Below are 15,425 nucleotides of genomic sequence, written 5' to 3'. Positions count from 1 at the left end.
CTGTAGTGCAAGATACGTATGACACAAGGTGACCTCATGCCTACCCTACAAGAGAGTGGATGGCTGGGTCAAGTTGGCCGCGTCTCTATCTAATCTCCACTTCCCATCTTTTGCTTTGTCTGCTACGTAGTTCCTGTTGGAGCTCGCTCTAGGTTCATCTCCTACTAGTCCATCAAGTGGTTGGATCTTTATCTGGTACCTTGTAAAACAAAATAAGAAAGCATTTGTCGAATTTCAAAAAGATAGTCTCTTGTGTGATTAGATTCTCACCTAGTCGTGAGCAGGCATTGCACAATTTGCACAGCGTAAACTGCCTTTGAGAAATAGCAAAAAGAAATTGCCCGCTGGTCCTTTCCAACGGTGCTGAATGGCAGTAGATCGTTCTGAAACATGTGTACAAAACAGACAGTAGCATCACTGTTGTTGATTAATTCAGAAGGAAACCTTCGGGAAATAGAGGCTCCAATAGAATGTATCAGTTCAGGTGCACATAGGACCGAACAAGTGGGCTGGCCAAGCCAGGCCAGGTCTGAATTCTCCCTTTTGGAAACCCGGGCTCAACTGAAGCGCACCTGTTAGTTTTAGGCTGTGGTAGGCCTGAGCCAGCTTTGCACATGCACTGTGGTAGGTCAATTTCCTCCAGTTCTTCGGCCTGAGTCGATGCCCACTCCCATGTTCAAGCATGGCCCGCCCGTCTTGACTAAGGTGGTTTTCTCTGCAAGAACAGTTGGTTTTCCACCCTATCTTTGCGTATGAGAAAGGGTTTCCAAAAGGCAGAACTGTGACATTGACCAGCAGCAGGCAGAGCTTATACCTATCGGTTCAGAATGTTCACGTATCGAAATCAGGTTTACCTCGTGTTGAATACCACTGGCACCATGAATCTTATATATGCCAACAGCTCGCCAGTACACTTGGAAGAAAAATGAATGATACAGCTGACAGTTCACATGGTTGAATTGCAATAGTAAGTGAACTGATTTAGAAGCATTGAGTTAAAATACACGGTGAAGTGAAGTACAGTCACTGCACATGCAGTCAAAATACCGAGTGACCGATTTGACTCCCTGTAGTGGACTCGTACGTTAAGTCATATTTGGTGTTCTGCTTGTTCAAGGCCTAGTGACAAGAGTAGGACCTCATTACCAGTTCGGCATTTGGCGAGTTCCCTATTGGAAGAACATCGACCACATATTCTTCAGATAGAAAGCTCAGAGAGTGGTTTCACTACGTATAAATTTGCGTATCTAGCTGGCGTTAAGGCCAAAAAGAAGCCCATATCTGATATTTTTGCGCAAGCTAGCAACAAATAGTAAGCAACTTTCCAATGTACAATATAATGGAACTGAATCGATGGATGCAAGTAAAAATTATATACACAATGCACGGAGAATCGTGACAACATAAAGCGGTGGATTGGTTTAACTTCTTTTAGGCAGTTGTCATGGAGGTGGAAATGACAATATATGCCAAATATTGCAATCCATCCTGGATCTTGTCAATCGCAGTAGCTTTGTCGGCATGCAGGTAATCAGAGATAGCATGAGCTTTATCATGGATGGAGCTATTTTGCAGAAGCCCACTGTCGGTAGATGCCTTCTTTACTGCAGCTACATAGGCTTCTAGCACATCTGAAATGCCTGCACAATTGCATCTTGTTATATAATGAATAAAAAAAAAACAGCCTACCATTCAACAATCAATAAACTTGCATGTTCCCTCTGAATAGATTCAGATAACAATATCAAGTAAAGCACTAGTGAGATTACCAACAAACTTACAAGACAACAAAAGGCAGCATGCTGCTTCAGCTCCTCTCAGTGCCACTCAAAGAAATGACGATGTTTTCGAAGAAAATGGACTATTAAATTTATTAAAGACAAGTAGACATGGTCTAAAGATGCCATGGACAATGCACAAGTAAAGTTTGTAAAGCCCATATTAACCAAGAGACTATTATTGGACCAATATCCTTTGTCTTCTTAAGCATGCTTTACATAAAATGGATATTTCAGTTGGTTATTAAAGACAAGAAAAATAGAAGAGCTCAATCCATGACAAAAATGATACCATCAGAGCCCTTTATGTATAAACTCCAGACATTGTTAAAATGGCACAACCCAGACAATAATACTCAGCATTTGCTTCACCAGAAGTAAATTTCCTCACAAAAGCTAGTAGGATAGTTCACCATGTGGGATTCTCCCGTATCAACTAGGGACGTATTACTAATCAATAATGAAGCCAATTCTTTCCCCACCTGAGGACGCCTAATCATATTCTTTCCTACCTAAAGGATGATTATCTTTCACTTGAAAAGTGTTCTAATACCACACACGAACAAGCATTCACCATAAATATTCTAATTAAAAATTTCACTATTGAAAGGCAAAATCACAGTTTGACATGTTCCTTAATTGTCCACACCTGTTGCCAGGATATTAAGGTTGTGACATCATGAATTTGTTGATAGGGTGAAATTGTCTATGTTATTGAAACTTGTTGCACCAATCAGAACAGGCAATGAATAAAAGATTCATCAATGATTTTAAACTTGGAGCAGGGTTTGAACCATTCATATAAAGAACTTCACATATCAAACAACTGTTTAAAATGTATAGTCAAGACAATTACATGGCAACAACTTACCTGTTACAAAACTGTTAGAGACTGCTGCCACATCTCCAGTGATTGCCTGTGCTTTCAACCTAATGAGCTTTGCTTTCGAGATGGAATCATTAGGCCACTCAATTTTGTCACCACCATCCTCCTCAATTTCATCATCCTGTGACTTGTTAACACTTGACATCATAGATTTTCCAAGCATCAAAAGTTGTGAAACTCCAAAGCAGCATAGTTCTGAGAGACGCTGCATAATGACCCAGAAAATTCCTTTCAGCATATAGCACATGCAAAAAGAACACAAGATAACCAAATTACAACATAAGCAATTTACATGTACGCCCTCTGAATGAATTGCTTCAAGTCTGCCTGTAGTGCGCTGAATTATTTCGTTTGCAGCAATTCCCTCAAGAGCTGCTGCAAACCTGCACAAATGACGATCAGCATATGACATCTTTTAGCAACCGTAAGAAACAAAACAATTGCACATCTAAAAACACACAATTTTTTTAGTAAATAAAAAAATAGATAAAAAATAAGATCCAGATTTGCATTTGATGTATATACAAGTATTCCAAAGTGATAAAAATGACATATATAACAGAATCACAAAAAGTAATTTAAAGTGATACCAAGCATCATGTGACATAGGATTGTCAGTCTAAAGGAAACAAGAAAAGGAAGGCATATACGTAAAATCACAAATATCGCAGAAAAAAAAATACTAACACAAAATAATGTAGAGAAAAGGAATATATGGCATAACAAAGAACACAAATTTAGCCACCACATTCCATCGCTTTCTCTCCACCAGCAAGTCTACCATGACAGAACGAGTTTGTTCTTCAAGAATAAAATTTGATTTGCATGTACTAGCATACAGCTAGTAGGATTAAACCCTATGAGGTGGACTATGCCTGGTAAAGGTAGAATGCAGTGAACCAGAAGCACACTTTAAAAATAGTTGTAAAATTTGCAGCACGTTTTGTGTGGCATAAGGTGTTAAGAACAAATCCCTCTTGCACCCTCGAGATTAAGAAGAAGAGATGGAAGCAAACACACAAGAACATCAGGTTTTTGTGGTTCAGAAAGACTAAGGTCTTTCTACATCCACGGCCAGACTCAGTTCAGTCCCCACTATTCCACAGAACAGTTAGAAGAGACATAGCCCTCTAATAAAGCTTAGGGCAACACTGCAAAAGGGAACGAATTACAATAACGCCACAGGGGAAGACTCTTAAGTTGGGATCAGGCTCCACACTCTAACACAAGGTGGTATGGATTAAGAAAGAATTAACATCAGCATAGAGAACTAGCTCCAGAAACAGAGAAAATAAGATAAATTCTCACCATCAAGAAAAGCCAAACAAAACAATAGAATGAGGTAAAATTTAAAATGGTGGTTTTATAGTTCTTCTAGACAAATAAATTATCCAAGCAACATACTTAATGTTGGGTGGAAATTTCCATAAGCTATGATTTGCTTTTTCTATGAACCATATAAAAACTTTGGACTCACTGACAAAGGGAAAATAGTGTCAAACCAATGTTATATGTATTGCACTATATGGAGCCATATCATACAATACATATCGTATAGGTTGAAAAAGTTTATACGATATGGGTACGATACACAAAATGCTTGTGTATTGTGCCTGTATTAGCTGTACCTTATAATATGGTCCCTGTATTGTACGGTACAGCCGATACGGTCTGTTTTTTAAAAGAGGTTTGATTCTCCTTATTTTGAGGTATCTATTGAAAAATTGTCTCTCCTTTCATTTTCAATGTTCCCAAAAGCTGTGGGAAAAGGGAGTTTTTGTCATTTTAAAGAGAAATTGCCAAGAAAGCATCAATTTAAGAGAGAAATCACCAGTTTGAAAGGATGATGATGAAGATGAAGAAGACGATAATTATTGTATTGATTGATGACAATCATGATGCTAATTAATCATAATTTCAATTCTTATTTGACATTGAACAATTATGAATTGTATGTTTTATTGGTGATGTAGAAGACTTTAAAGTTTAAACTTTATTTTATTAGTGTGTCGTTACTTATAAATGATGAATCATGAATATTCATTATTTGTGTGATAATTTTTTTATATAGAACACATTTTATTTATTTTTCAATATTTTTCAATATTTTTCCATATTTCTCCTATTTTTTCTGATCTTTTATGAATTAAAAAAAAAAACTTTAGGATACATTACGATATGAGTATAGATCGGCCTAACCGATACATGTTACAAATGCCTTTTACAGCATTGGTGCCAACACTAGACAGCGCAGAACTGATAATATTTTTATGATAATTTGAACAAAAAAAAAAATTCAAGAAAAGTGTAAAAATCAAATGCAGCAAGTACAAATACAGGCTTAAAAGTTGTACATAAGGTTTCACGTGCACTTATCCAGAATATTTTGACTTTGAAGTTTCAAAATCCATACTATTGTTGCTTCATGTTGGAAGAATCGTTAACAGATTTTGGTGCTTACAGAAGAACCAAAAACTTTTCCAAGTAAAGATGGTGGAAGGGCTTACCCAGCAGCCATTTCAGCAGCTTTGCTGACACTTGATTCACATAATGCTTTCATCTCACTACCATCAGCCACCTCAATCGTCTCAACCGTCTTTCCCTTGTCTAGATCCAAGCTGCTACCATCGTTTTCAGTATTTAAAGTTAAAATCAGTTTAACCTGCTTGAGCTCCCCATCATACAAGGCCTTCTGCGCAGGTGGCAATTTTGTCTTCTTACGGTTAAACAGAAGCATGTGATGATTGGATAAAGCTTCAAGTTCCTAGCATGCACAAACAAATTTGTCATCTGACTGCTTCTGGAACCATCAGGTATGAGGGTTCAGTCAATAAAGGTTCTAAGTTTCTAACCTCGAGCTGCTCCGGACCACCATAAATGTAAAAACATCGATCAAATGAAATGTCATCAGAAAACTGCTCCTCTTCATCATGTTGCTCGGCTTCACTCGGGTCCTTATCAACTTCAATCCCAGTTTCATCAATCAACAAGTCTATAGTCTCCTTGCCAACAAACTCTAACACTTGCATTCCCTTTGCTGTAAAAGCTTTCCCAGTCTAAAACACAAACAAGAGTGTAACTGGTAAGCTTGGCTTTATAGAACAGCCACAATAACAGAAAAAAATATAGTACCTCTATTATAGAAGGTGCAAGGGAAGACGCATTTACAGGTAGACCACCATGTTGGATGGAATCAGCAAGGTTTGTAGCAGAACTCTCAAGCCTGGAAATCAAATTAACCTAATCATTAAGAAAAGCATGATAAATTTAACCAAAGAAAAAAAATTACAACCCACTCCCAAAAAATTGGAAAATGCTATATAATGGAGTGATGTAAAAAAAGAAATAATTCATCACCACCAGGCCATCAAATATCAAATGTGGATACTGCTTCTCAATCATATATGTATCCAAAAGAAAAAGGAGAAAAAAACACATAAAGAAACCATGTTCATGTCCAGCTAATGCCAGATATATTCCCGTCTTTTGGCAGAATTAGAGTTATAATCTTGAAAGGTACCTTAAAGAAGAATAAGATTTTGTTCCCCTAAAATAAAGCACAAATATCAACTTGTTTGAAAAATGAAATAAACAAATTTTTCAAAATCTAGATGTCCTTAACCTGTTCTCTATATTTCCTTGCTCTAGGATCGTTTTCCTTCAGCAGTTAGCTTAGTTGTAAAAACCCCCACTAGTCAGCCAACCAGTTCAACTAGTCAATTGAGTAAGTTATCAACCAACCTGTGTTCAAAATTCAAACCAGCAACTAGTTGGCCAAATTACTTAATTAGTCAACCTCATCATTGGTCAACAGACTACTTTCTGACCTATAACTACATACTTGCATTCTTTGTATAGATATAGTGATATACATGTTTCAACTCGTTTCTGCATAGTATGTGTTTATTTATTTATGGTCAATTGGCTTGGAACAAGTCGTCCCAACTGGTCCCAATTGGTCCTTTTAGGTTTTGTCAACTTTGACTTACATTTTTAACAATTTAGGTGGATAGCATCCTTCGGCTTTTATCTTTACTCCCATTCATTTTTTAATATGCAAAGGAAACTCCTTAAAATTTCCTTCTTTAACACAGATGAATTTTCTTCATCAGCTTTTATCAATTTATTTGATCAACTGGAACAACCTTAGTAAGATCGTTGTATCAATTTTACATATAGAAAGGAATCACATCACCATTTCATACACGACAAAGAAACAAACAATCTAAAAAACTCATCACATGTTGATATTTTTAAGAAGCTTTGCTAGTTCATACACACGACAACATCATGATTTCATCATTCAATTTGATCAAGCATTTTCAAACCATATCAAAGGGTCAACCTTACGAGATCTTAAAAGCTTTTCTGTTATTTTGGAAGAATATCATAATATTTCATCATTCAATTTGATCAAGCATTTTCAAACCATATAAAAGGGTCAACCTTAAGACAAAAATCATGACATTGTTCCAAGAATATCATAATATTTTGGAAGAAAGTCCTATATATACTTCAAGTATATGTTCTGTTTTTCTGTTATCTCCTGTTTAATAACTCTAATAATGGCCTTTTATGTCTTCAATTAAAAATACTGTTCTGAGCTGTTTCTAATTTTACTTACATTTTACATTCATGGAATATCCAATATATGCAGAAAAAATTGTTTTTTGGGAAAAAAACCCAAAATGCTAACGTATCACATTCTAAATTTCTTGAAAATGTACATATTATTGAGAACCAATGAACAAAAGTACTAACTTATCAAAATTAACAAAATTCTGAATACAGCACATTTTTATCTGTTGAGGTCTTTAAAAGTAATTATTCGGTTAGCCATTTCTTATGCTCTTTGAACCTTTTATAGTTTTACAATTCTTCAATGTTTTTTTTCTTCCTTTTCACACTTTAAACAAGTTTCTGTGAACTTCTTAAGCATAAACAGTATGAAGTCTAATCAACCAGTGCCTATTATTAGGTGCTATGAATCTAACACTCAATGAGAACAAAATTCAGTTCCACACCCATGTATATGGTTTCTGGGGACCTACACTGTAATGAAAGTTTTCCTCAAAATGTTCAAGTTGCAATTGTTGTTAATCTCACACGTCCCTGTGTTTTCTACTTTGTTTGACAGGAAAGAAAAATAGTGCAATATGAATAATAAAATAATCAGGGATAATCATTACGTGAGAAATGAATCCTATGCCCAATGTAGCTAAACTAAAGACCATTATATCTACCATCAAACTAATGAACGTTGCATGGTACTTACTTGTGCACCAAAGTTGAGCCACCTTTCCAAGCACTGCTTAGTGCTTGCCATGCTCCAGATGTAATGTTTTCAACTGAACTATCAAGAACTTTGAGCCCCTGCAAATGAGAAAGGTTTCCATAAAGTATATTAATCAAAGGTTGAAGTCTGCTAATGCTCCAGCTCAAGAGTACAATTAACAACAGAAACCAGCAACAGTCATAAATCAACTTGACTCCTGCATGACAGAATGAGCGCAATGACCCAGGGTATTGCCTTGTTAAGCAAGGACAGATTGGTTAAGGAGTAAGTAGTTAGGACGAGCAGACAGATGGGTGGCCGGAAAGGCCAAGAACCCCATAGATTGGTGAGTTTGGAAATGATGATAATGCACAAACTCAGCAAAGAATCTGAAGATCAAGTTATAAATATGCATATGCTGCTTTTGTCTCAAGGGCAGGACAGCAAGACACCTGGCATGTAAGTTGTATCAAGCTTCTACACGCAAGGATAGATAACAATGAAACACTAGAGACGCATATGTGCTAGGAAAATTGCAAACGCGAAGTTAATACCACAATCATGGTACGATGTTGAAAAGGATAAATTTTTGCACTACTTTTTCATCTTAATAAGAACTGTCAGTTGCTAACCCGACTAATAATAAGACTAGACAAGAAAGTCAGTTTCTGGATTTATTACGATGAAATGCATCAGTTAATTACAAAATGCTACAACAATTTCTACCTATTAATTAATTTCGATATCTCAATTTACGACGAGAACCAATTAGAAAGAACAGGAGCAGAAAATTCATGTGGACGGGATTCCACTCAATACTTGCCTGACTTAAAACTGAATCTTCACTAGCCTTCTCAAGCTTGTCTAGAGCCAACTTCCTCAATTTTTCCGTTTCACTTTCTGCGGCCTCTTTGATTTCACTTTCCTCCGATTTTCCCTCAGCCAATAATCCAGGCTCGGTCTCAGCAACACTCTGCAATTCCGAGATTCCCTTCGCTGCAGTCTTCGCAACTTCAACAGCCTATTGCCACCAAAAAGATAAAGAAAGACAATTATTATAATGGTAAACCTTGAGCCAAGTTCCTAACTTAATGGATACCGAAAACCAAACCACACCAAACTCAACTAAACCTCCCTCCAATCCTGCACACATATAAATGAGTTCCCCTTTTCTCGTTCAACAACACTCCATCACATTGAAGTCACGCCAAAGGAACTTTCAAGTCTTAACGGTTTCACCATCCCAGAGACACTGATAAACCAAATACATTAAAGAACCAGACAATGGCGTTGAACACGAACTAATATCGATCAGTAACAAGAGGAAAAAAGACACCTAGTCCCGAGATCTGAAACAAGGGCCACGAATGAAGAGAGAACAGAGATCGATTGCAAGAACGAGATCCAAGAAATCAAAAAATGGAATCCATCGACAGAAAACGAAGAGAGGACATACGTTCTTGGAGATCTCCTCAGCGGCATTGGAGGCAGCCTTCTGGATGTCGGAGAGGACAGCGAAGGCAGAAGAGAATCCCCACCCTCCCCATCCCTTTGTCGGCTCCTCCAACTTTGGGGAAGAGCTATCCGCCATTCTCTCTCTCTCTCCCTCTCTCTCCCCCGCGACTGATATTTCAGGGAACGGCGAAGTGCGAAAGAAAAAAAAAATTGTTGCTACAAGGAACTAACTTCATCCAATTTAACTGACATAAACCTTGGATTCTAGAAAATTTGAAAAAGTGCTCATTTTTTTGTGAAATTGTTGAATATGTGTTTGTTTGTAATATGGGTCGAAGATTGAGAGGCTGGCGAGGGCCTATGAACTGCTTTGCTAGATATCTGTATGTTCTTTGACATTTACAGGTTATGCTAAGTTGCTAACAAAAAAATGCAGTTTGTATGCTAAATTTTTAACCTTTAGGACAGATACATGAAAATGTTATTGTTGCGAAATACCCCCAAGTAGACCATGTCCTAACTCTTAAAGTATATAAGGTGATATGAACAGAGATTGTTTTATCATACACATGAGGGACTATAGTCCTGCTGTTAGAAAACTACCTCCACTTAAAGCATCTTTAAACATGTCACTAATTCATGTTGCATTTGTTTTTCTGTTTCAATCTCAATCCTCTAACCATAAATAGGGCTGGCACATAAGTTGAACAAACCAGACTAGCTTTGCGCAAGCTTACACACAGTGTGCATAATACTTGTCTGTTAACTCATATGATCAGTGCTCGAAGTCTATCAAAATCAACTGTGAGCAAATTAGTTTTTCCTTGACCAGTTTAACATAGAAAACATACATATATGTATACAACTGCTTAAATTAATCATAGATGCGACTTAAACACATATATAACACACATACATACACACACAAATACACCCTGACAATGAGGGCGGCTAGGATTTTGTGCACCCCAAGTGCAACTAAGTCTCATTACCCAACTGCAGTCTACTTGTATAGGAAACAAAAAGTGTATGTCAAAATTTAAACAAAGTTTAAGCGGGTCTCCATAATTGTTGAAAGGAATCAGAGGATCCGGAATAAAGAGTAAAATATTGGTCTGTTGGTGAAATTTAACTGTTATCTTCAATTTCGCGACCTACCGTGCTACCGCCTTCAGCTAGTTGACTTCAGATGCCCCTGACGTTCTCTTAAATTACTAAATGCCCGGCCCCCTGCGGCCCTGCGTCCCGTGCTGTGCGAGTCACGGCAAAGTTTCGAAAAGTAGGGTTCTTTGGGCCTTGACTTTTGAATTAATTGCTTAGAACAAAAGGAATTGAAATGGATCGGATCCCAGGGACAGAAGCTTGATCCGACTAACTTTTTCTCATTTTTTTGTTTGAATTGCTTGATTATTGATAACAAAATGCACACAACTTACGATCAGCGCATTTCGATATCAGTATTTTCCAAAGTTTCATGGTAAACAATTGCGTGTTAAGTCATTCCCCGGTCGTATAATGCCATGTGTTTTTTTTAGTATAATGCCATGTGTTTTTTTAGTGGTTAAGGTATTCTATGGTCGTAGATGAAATACCGTTAACAAATAGTCTATTCATGTATAAGTGTGTATGAGCAATCAGGAACGGAGTCATGATTTTTTTCAGGGATGGGCAAACAGTTCAACCTCTACATCTGGGTGGGTCAAACTAAATATGAATCCACACAATACATGGCGCAACTAAAAATTTTCACTTTTTTAATGTAATTTTTTATTTCAATTGGCTGGGATGGGGCCATGGCTTAGCCAGACACTTCCGCCCCTGATGTCTTGCGACAATTTACTTATTTATACATTAAACCGCTTAAAGTTTAAATTTAAATTAGTATTCGACCTTAACTATAGACTTTAAGCTCTGCCACTAGTAAGTGATGAAAAGCTAGAAAAAATAGGTAAAACAGTTAGGCCATCATGAGGCTACCATAGATCTGTGGAGATCTTAAAACTGCAGATCAAACCTCAGACCTGCAGCTACGATGAAATCCTCACGGCTTGTTTAAGTCGTGGATTGCACTTAATGTGGATTTGGATGTCAGCCTCCCTATCAAGCATTAGCTAGCCTAAGCTGAGAAATGTTGATACTGTTCAAGTAAATCTTGTTGCTTGAGAGGAGAACATCCAATATGTTCTGCTTGTTCTGACAAAAACAGAATGGAATGTCTTGTTTCGCTTGTTACAAGAACAGAGAACGAAACATACTCTTAAAAGTGAAGGTCGACCGGACATCGTCTTAAAAAGGGCAGTAATAGTTTCTCAAATTGGGTCTCTACCTGAATTGGCCGATTGCATCACAACACAATGCCTTACCGCAGATACGAAAGCAAATCAGCGAACTTATTCGTAGATTAGATGACACTTAAAAAGGTAAAATTTGGTTGTTAAGTGCGGTAATACACTGGGTTGGGAGAGCTAAACAAAAAGTAAAACGATCTCAATTCCATAGCCAAAAGGAAATTCACATTTCCCCATGAACGCAAAGCTCCCACACAAAGCCTTTAATCATAAAAAAACCGGCAGGCTTCGACTAACCAGACTCAATTCTACTGCTTCCGGATTACCACACGTCATTGAAACTTACATAACATATTGTGGATTCGCTTTACTAAGTTTTGATAACACCACAGTCCCTTTCACCAAAAGATTGACGAGTCGGTGCACAGAAAACCCAACCAGTTGGAACGGCCGGTTAAGTGACACAACCGAACTTGTACTAAGACTAATTTAGTTCAAAATCAAGAGAGAGAGAGAGAGGATAAGGATGAAAATTAGTGTAGACTAAGAAAGGCAAAAATCCCTGCACTACCAGCCAACTAGATGGGACACCTAACCAGCTGTATGGATAATTACAGAAGGCGCCTGTACAATGACCATGTGGGCCAATCACCTGAATACCAGCTCACAAATCAAACATGCAAGACAAGCCACATGGATATTCTATATATATCATGTATATACGTCTCAAACCAGGTAACATTTTGATATCGTCTGTAACAAATTCTAGTCGGTTTCATGGTCAGGAGCCTGAGAATACCAAGCTGGGTGCCGGCCCTTGCTGCGCAGAAGCCTGGTGAAGGGAGAGTCGGGCATTCTGGCAGCCTCCTCTTCCTCAAGCTCCTCCTGTGTCTTCGGTAACCCGTCAGGAATCGGACACGTGCTGTCTGCGCGCTTTCTAGGCGCAGGCTTGGTCTCGTTCTCGCGAATTTCTGGGTGAGGTTTTTCGCGTGCTGCAGTGACAGCATGCAGGCAACCGATAAGGGACTTGACTCCCTCCGTCTGAATCACCAGCGACTCGACTTCGTCCTTTGGAAGTTGCTTCTGCACAGGCAAAATTTTGTTTAGAATTCGTTCATGTTACAGGCATCGCACTTTTGGATGCTTTAAATTAGAACTCTGCATAGGGCCCAAGACATGAAATAGAGGAAAACAAGCATCATCAACGTGTTGGTGGTACTAGCCTTGCACCTTCAAGAGGGGAACTGAAATTTGAAAAAAAAGTAAGAAACAGGAACATGGCAGAGAAACAGAGGAACTTACTTCCAAATCCTTGAGCTCAAAGTACGCTCTCCAGCAGCGGTATGACTCGTCCCCTTCAAGAGTGGAGCAGTAATCTGCAGAATACAGAAAGAGGAGCAATCATTACATTTGCACAAGGCATACTGGACAGTGAATAGCCACCGCTTAGACGCACGAAAGCCACAAGCACGTTTCACGTATGGGTGTGAGAAAATGATACAGAAAGGTGGAATCGAAAATAAAAGGGCAAGTCTCTTACTATTTCAAATATAAAAGCAAAATCCCGCTGCCAAAAACTACTTAGAGCTAGAAAAAGATTCTTCAATCCATGTTGAGGTGGGGTCTGTTCTGGCAGAACTTCGTACTATGTTATCCCTCCTATCGTGTTTTGTGGATCCTACGGATTTTTTTTCCCTATCCATTTATGCCATGTCAACGATCAGAGATTTTTTCAACTGAAAAGCTCTGATAGGAGAATTTCTCTTTTCCAGAATATTTTCTCACTAATACGCGAACTTAGAAATACCAAATCCCAGTAAACAAGAATAGCGTTGTCCAGCGGCTCTCAAAATATCGATCGACATGGAAAGAGTAAATTGATCAGTTGACTTCTTTCAAGAAAAAGAAAGAAAACCGTCCATGGAAACAAACAAAACAGACACAAAACACGGTATAAACCAGAGGTAAAGATGAACACGAATCATCATACTTGAAAACTTGATCTACTTGCATATGTTTTCTTAATTAATCCTACAAATAGACCAAACCTCGAAAAGGAAAGAAATTTCTCGGAAAAATATACGAAAAGATAAAGCCCCTGTTTCACCTCCACGGCTCCACCCACAACCGCTCTAATTTAAAAACACCAGAGCTGCCTCTCAGAACTTTACGGCGGTTATGAATCAAACAGAAACCAAATTAAAGGTGTTGTTGTAACATCACAAGTCACAACTAGTTACTACAGAGAAAAAAAATAACAATAACAAAACTAATTTTGACACTCAAATCAAGCTTGGAACAACTAGCACAGTTTTCACGAAATCACCCGAAAGCAGGCAGTAAGAATCTATTCGGAAGAATTAAAATAACCAAATAAACTTAGAAAGATCCAGGTTTGCCCCTGTGGTTATGGTGTTAACCAAGAGAGGCTTTTGACGGAAAAATATCATCTTCCTCCAGAAAAGAAGCCATAGTAACATCCCGTATTCTCCCCTCTGTCATGAAGGACAACTATTTCAAGGAAGAAATAAAAGGAAATAACAAGGAACACGAAAGCCAACGTTGGCTCGGGGTTCAGATATGAAAGAAACCATGAAACCACAAAGCGAATTGGCAAAATTCACGCAAAAACTCAGATCGAGGGGCCCGTGATTGATTATTCTTCTAATTTTGTTCATTCTTCATGTAAATTTCCAGTGATTCCTGTATTAACTTAGTTTAACATGGATCAGGACATGGTTTGCAAATCTGGCTCAATCTTGGAGCATCGAAACAAAAAGTCGATAAATTTCGAAAACTGAGGGTTTTCCTTTAATTCCTTCTTATCGCATATTTGTTGGATATCTATTTAGCCTAATTGAGTAGAGCTCGACCAATACTTTTCCGGATCTTCGTGATCTCCATGTATCAAACAAAGAACTGTAAAAAGTTGATAATTCTTTGGTAAAAAACGGCTCAAAACCAACAAACTCTTTCTTGACTCCAAGGAAAAGGAGAAAATAAAGAAATCTCGAGCAAGACAGGTCGAAATCAACAAATCCCCCCTAAAGTATGAGCGGAAAAGCAAAAACGAGACAAAATAACAAGAAAAGATAGAGGAAAAGGAGAAAGAGGAAGTCGAGAGATCTATCAAGAGCGCCATCAACCGTACCTAAAATTGCGTTCTCGGACTTCTGAAGGAGAGAAGGCTCCTTGAGTCCCCTCTCGATCTTGCTCCTGCTGAAGGGCTCGAGCTTCGGGATGGCTTCGCTCCTCCGCGCACTGCAGATGACGGAGGCCCGCGCCGTCGAGGACGCCCTCGACTGGCGATCGAACGCCTCGAGCAGGCAAGCCGACGACGCTCTGAGACTCAGCAACCGGATCGCACTCATACTCGTTCGCTTCCTCTTCCTTCTCCCACGTTCGGTCTTCTTCAGGGCAGAAATAATAAAGAGCGGTAACGGAAGCGGAAGGATTTTTATACGGAGCAAAGCCCCCAGCACACCGGATAAGGTTGGACTTTTTAGTCAAATTACTTATCCATCCCCTTCTCAAAAGACATGTATAGCCTCAAAGTCGACCAAAATACCCTTGTGAAATGATCGAATGTCCATGCACATGACCGGCCGTTCTGCAGCCGCCTCTTTCAGTTTATGGATAAGGACGGAGGTATAAAAAGAAAATCCGATGCACTTTTTCTCATTTTGGTTACTTGAACTTGGTCCGGATCTGAGACAACGCAAAGAGTCCAGGAACGGAGCGTC

At 38.5% G+C, this 15,425-nt stretch overlaps 2 protein-coding genes across 2 annotated transcripts; both read right to left on the bottom strand.

The window, feature by feature from the left end:
* Window positions 1–1,280: 1,280 nt before the first annotated feature.
* Window positions 1,281–9,568, bottom strand: LOC116253724 (uncharacterized). The gene is made up of 9 exons (XM_031628699.2): window positions 9,396–9,568; window positions 8,763–8,960; window positions 7,940–8,037; window positions 5,797–5,887; window positions 5,517–5,720; window positions 5,172–5,428; window positions 2,957–3,047; window positions 2,650–2,869; window positions 1,281–1,640 (listed from the first exon to the last, which is right to left on the bottom strand). Exons 1-9 carry the CDS (start codon window positions 9,528–9,530, stop codon window positions 1,432–1,434), a joined length of 1,503 nt encoding a protein of 500 aa, XP_031484559.1. The 5' UTR covers window positions 9,531–9,568; the 3' UTR covers window positions 1,281–1,431.
* Window positions 9,569–12,221: 2,653 nt separating this feature from the next.
* On the bottom strand, window positions 12,222–15,117 carry LOC116253753 (CCG-binding protein 1). Its single transcript, XM_031628735.2, has 3 exons — window positions 14,834–15,117; window positions 12,985–13,058; window positions 12,222–12,765 (listed from the first exon to the last, which is right to left on the bottom strand). The coding sequence occupies exons 1-3, from the start codon at window positions 15,051–15,053 to the stop codon at window positions 12,448–12,450; spliced, it is 612 nt and encodes a 203-aa protein (XP_031484595.1). The 5' UTR covers window positions 15,054–15,117; the 3' UTR covers window positions 12,222–12,447.
* Window positions 15,118–15,425: the final 308 nt, after the last annotated feature.

Source organism: Nymphaea colorata, chromosome 4, assembly GCF_008831285.2.
Source record: "Nymphaea colorata isolate Beijing-Zhang1983 chromosome 4, ASM883128v2, whole genome shotgun sequence".
Taxonomy (NCBI): domain Eukaryota; kingdom Viridiplantae; phylum Streptophyta; class Magnoliopsida; order Nymphaeales; family Nymphaeaceae; genus Nymphaea; species Nymphaea colorata.
Note: the sequence above shows the minus strand (reverse complement) of the source record. Positions and strands in the feature narration are given on the sequence as shown.

What these genes read in the sequence shown, in the direction of transcription:
- LOC116253724 (XM_031628699.2), bottom strand. Translation starts at nt 9,530, where the DNA reads ATGGCGGATAGCTCTTCCCCAAAGTTGGAGGAGCCGACAAAGGGATGG. An exon ending in CTGAGGAGATCTCCAAGAAC is followed by an intron (nt 8,961 to 9,395) that starts GTATGTCCTCTC and finishes TGGTGGCAATAG; the next exon opens with GCTGTTGAAGTTGCGAAGAC. An exon ending in TTGCACCTTCTATAATAGAG is followed by an intron (nt 5,721 to 5,796) that starts GTACTATATTTT and finishes TTTGTGTTTTAG; the next exon opens with ACTGGGAAAGCTTTTACAGC.
- LOC116253753 (XM_031628735.2), bottom strand. Translation starts at nt 15,053, where the DNA reads ATGAGTGCGATCCGGTTGCTGAGTCTCAGAGCGTCGTCGGCTTGCCTG. An exon ending in GTCCGAGAACGCAATTTTAG is followed by an intron (nt 13,059 to 14,833) that starts GTACGGTTGATG and finishes TGTATTCTGCAG; the next exon opens with ATTACTGCTCCACTCTTGAA. An exon ending in TTGAGCTCAAGGATTTGGAA is followed by an intron (nt 12,766 to 12,984) that starts GTAAGTTCCTCT and finishes TTGCCTGTGCAG; the next exon opens with AAGCAACTTCCAAAGGACGA.